This window comes from Poecilia reticulata, unplaced genomic scaffold (assembly GCF_000633615.1).
Source record: "Poecilia reticulata strain Guanapo unplaced genomic scaffold, Guppy_female_1.0+MT scaffold_358, whole genome shotgun sequence".
Classification (NCBI taxonomy): domain Eukaryota; kingdom Metazoa; phylum Chordata; class Actinopteri; order Cyprinodontiformes; family Poeciliidae; genus Poecilia; species Poecilia reticulata.
Genome location: NW_007615129.1, coordinates 6176 through 7227, shown reverse-complemented (window position 1 = coordinate 7227; position 1052 = coordinate 6176). Strand labels below are relative to the sequence as shown.

The following is a 1052-nucleotide window of genomic DNA, read 5'->3' as shown; positions in this document are numbered from 1 at the left end:
CCGCTCCGCCTCCACCAGGTCGGCGGACGGAAACGTTACCATGGAAACCACAAAGCTGCCAGCCAAGTTCCAGACGCCACTGGTGGGCGGGGCTAAAGCCAGCAGGTGGGTGTGGGGTGGACCTACGTTCTGATTGGACGGTTTGCATAGAGCTGTGTTCTGATTGGTCCGTCTGTAGAGACCTGCGTTCTGATTGGTCCGTGGGGTCATGTGACCTCTCTGTCTCCCCTGCAGGTATGGGGGTCCTGGCCTTGGCTCCGCCCCCATCTCAGAGAGGAAGAAGGACCGGCAGCGCTATCAGCATGGGAACCGCTGCCGTTACTATGGCTACCATGGTTTCTACGGCGACAGCCACGAGGGGCGGGTGGGGGCGGAGCCTGACCCGCGGCTCCACCTCCTGGAAGCCGATTGGTTCAGAGACCGGACGGTTCTGGACGTGGGCTGCGGCGCCGGTCACATGACCCTGGCCATCGCCAGGAGGTTTAACCCCGCCCACATCCTGGGGGTGGAGCTAGACGAGCGGCTGGTCCACGCCGCCAGGCAGAACGTCCGTCACTTCCTGTCACATGACCTGGTGGCGGCACACAGACAGGAAGTGATGCGGCCMCCCCTCCCCGTCTCCTTCAGGGTCAGTCGGGGTCCTCTCTCGGCTCCGCCCCTTCTGCCACCATCATCATCCTCCTCCAGGTTCCCCAGCAACGTCACCTTCATCCAGGTGAGTCTGTAGGCGTCCTCCGTACTGCCTGATGGAAAATACAGCATTAAACCTGATTATTGATCTGTGCAGCATGTTGGTCTCACCTCAGTGAACATGCGTCTCCATGGTAACCTGTCCGACTCCGCCCACAGGGCGACTACGTGTCTGAGGGGGAGGCGTGGCCTGGGCGGGGCCATTATGACGTCATCATGGCTCTAGGCGTCACCAAGTGGGTCCAGCTGCAGTCAGGTGACCGGGGCGTGGTCCGGCTGTTCAGACGGACCTATCAGAGCCTGGCGCCGGGCGGGACGCTGGTCCTGGAGCCGCAGCCCTGGAGCGGCTACGGCCGCAGCAA

The 1052-nt window shown here is 62.7% G+C and overlaps 1 protein-coding gene across 1 annotated transcript; it reads left to right on the top strand.

Moving 5' to 3' along the window:
• Positions 1–6: 6 nt before the first annotated feature.
• LOC103460942 (7SK snRNA methylphosphate capping enzyme-like) lies at positions 7–1047 on the top strand (the record flags this gene model as incomplete). The annotated part of the gene is made up of 3 exons (XM_017303541.1): positions 7–105; positions 235–715; positions 850–1047. Coding segments are annotated over exons 1-3 (744 nt in total), but the record flags the coding sequence as incomplete, so codon positions are not given.
• Between the last annotated feature and the right edge of the window lie 5 nt (positions 1048–1052).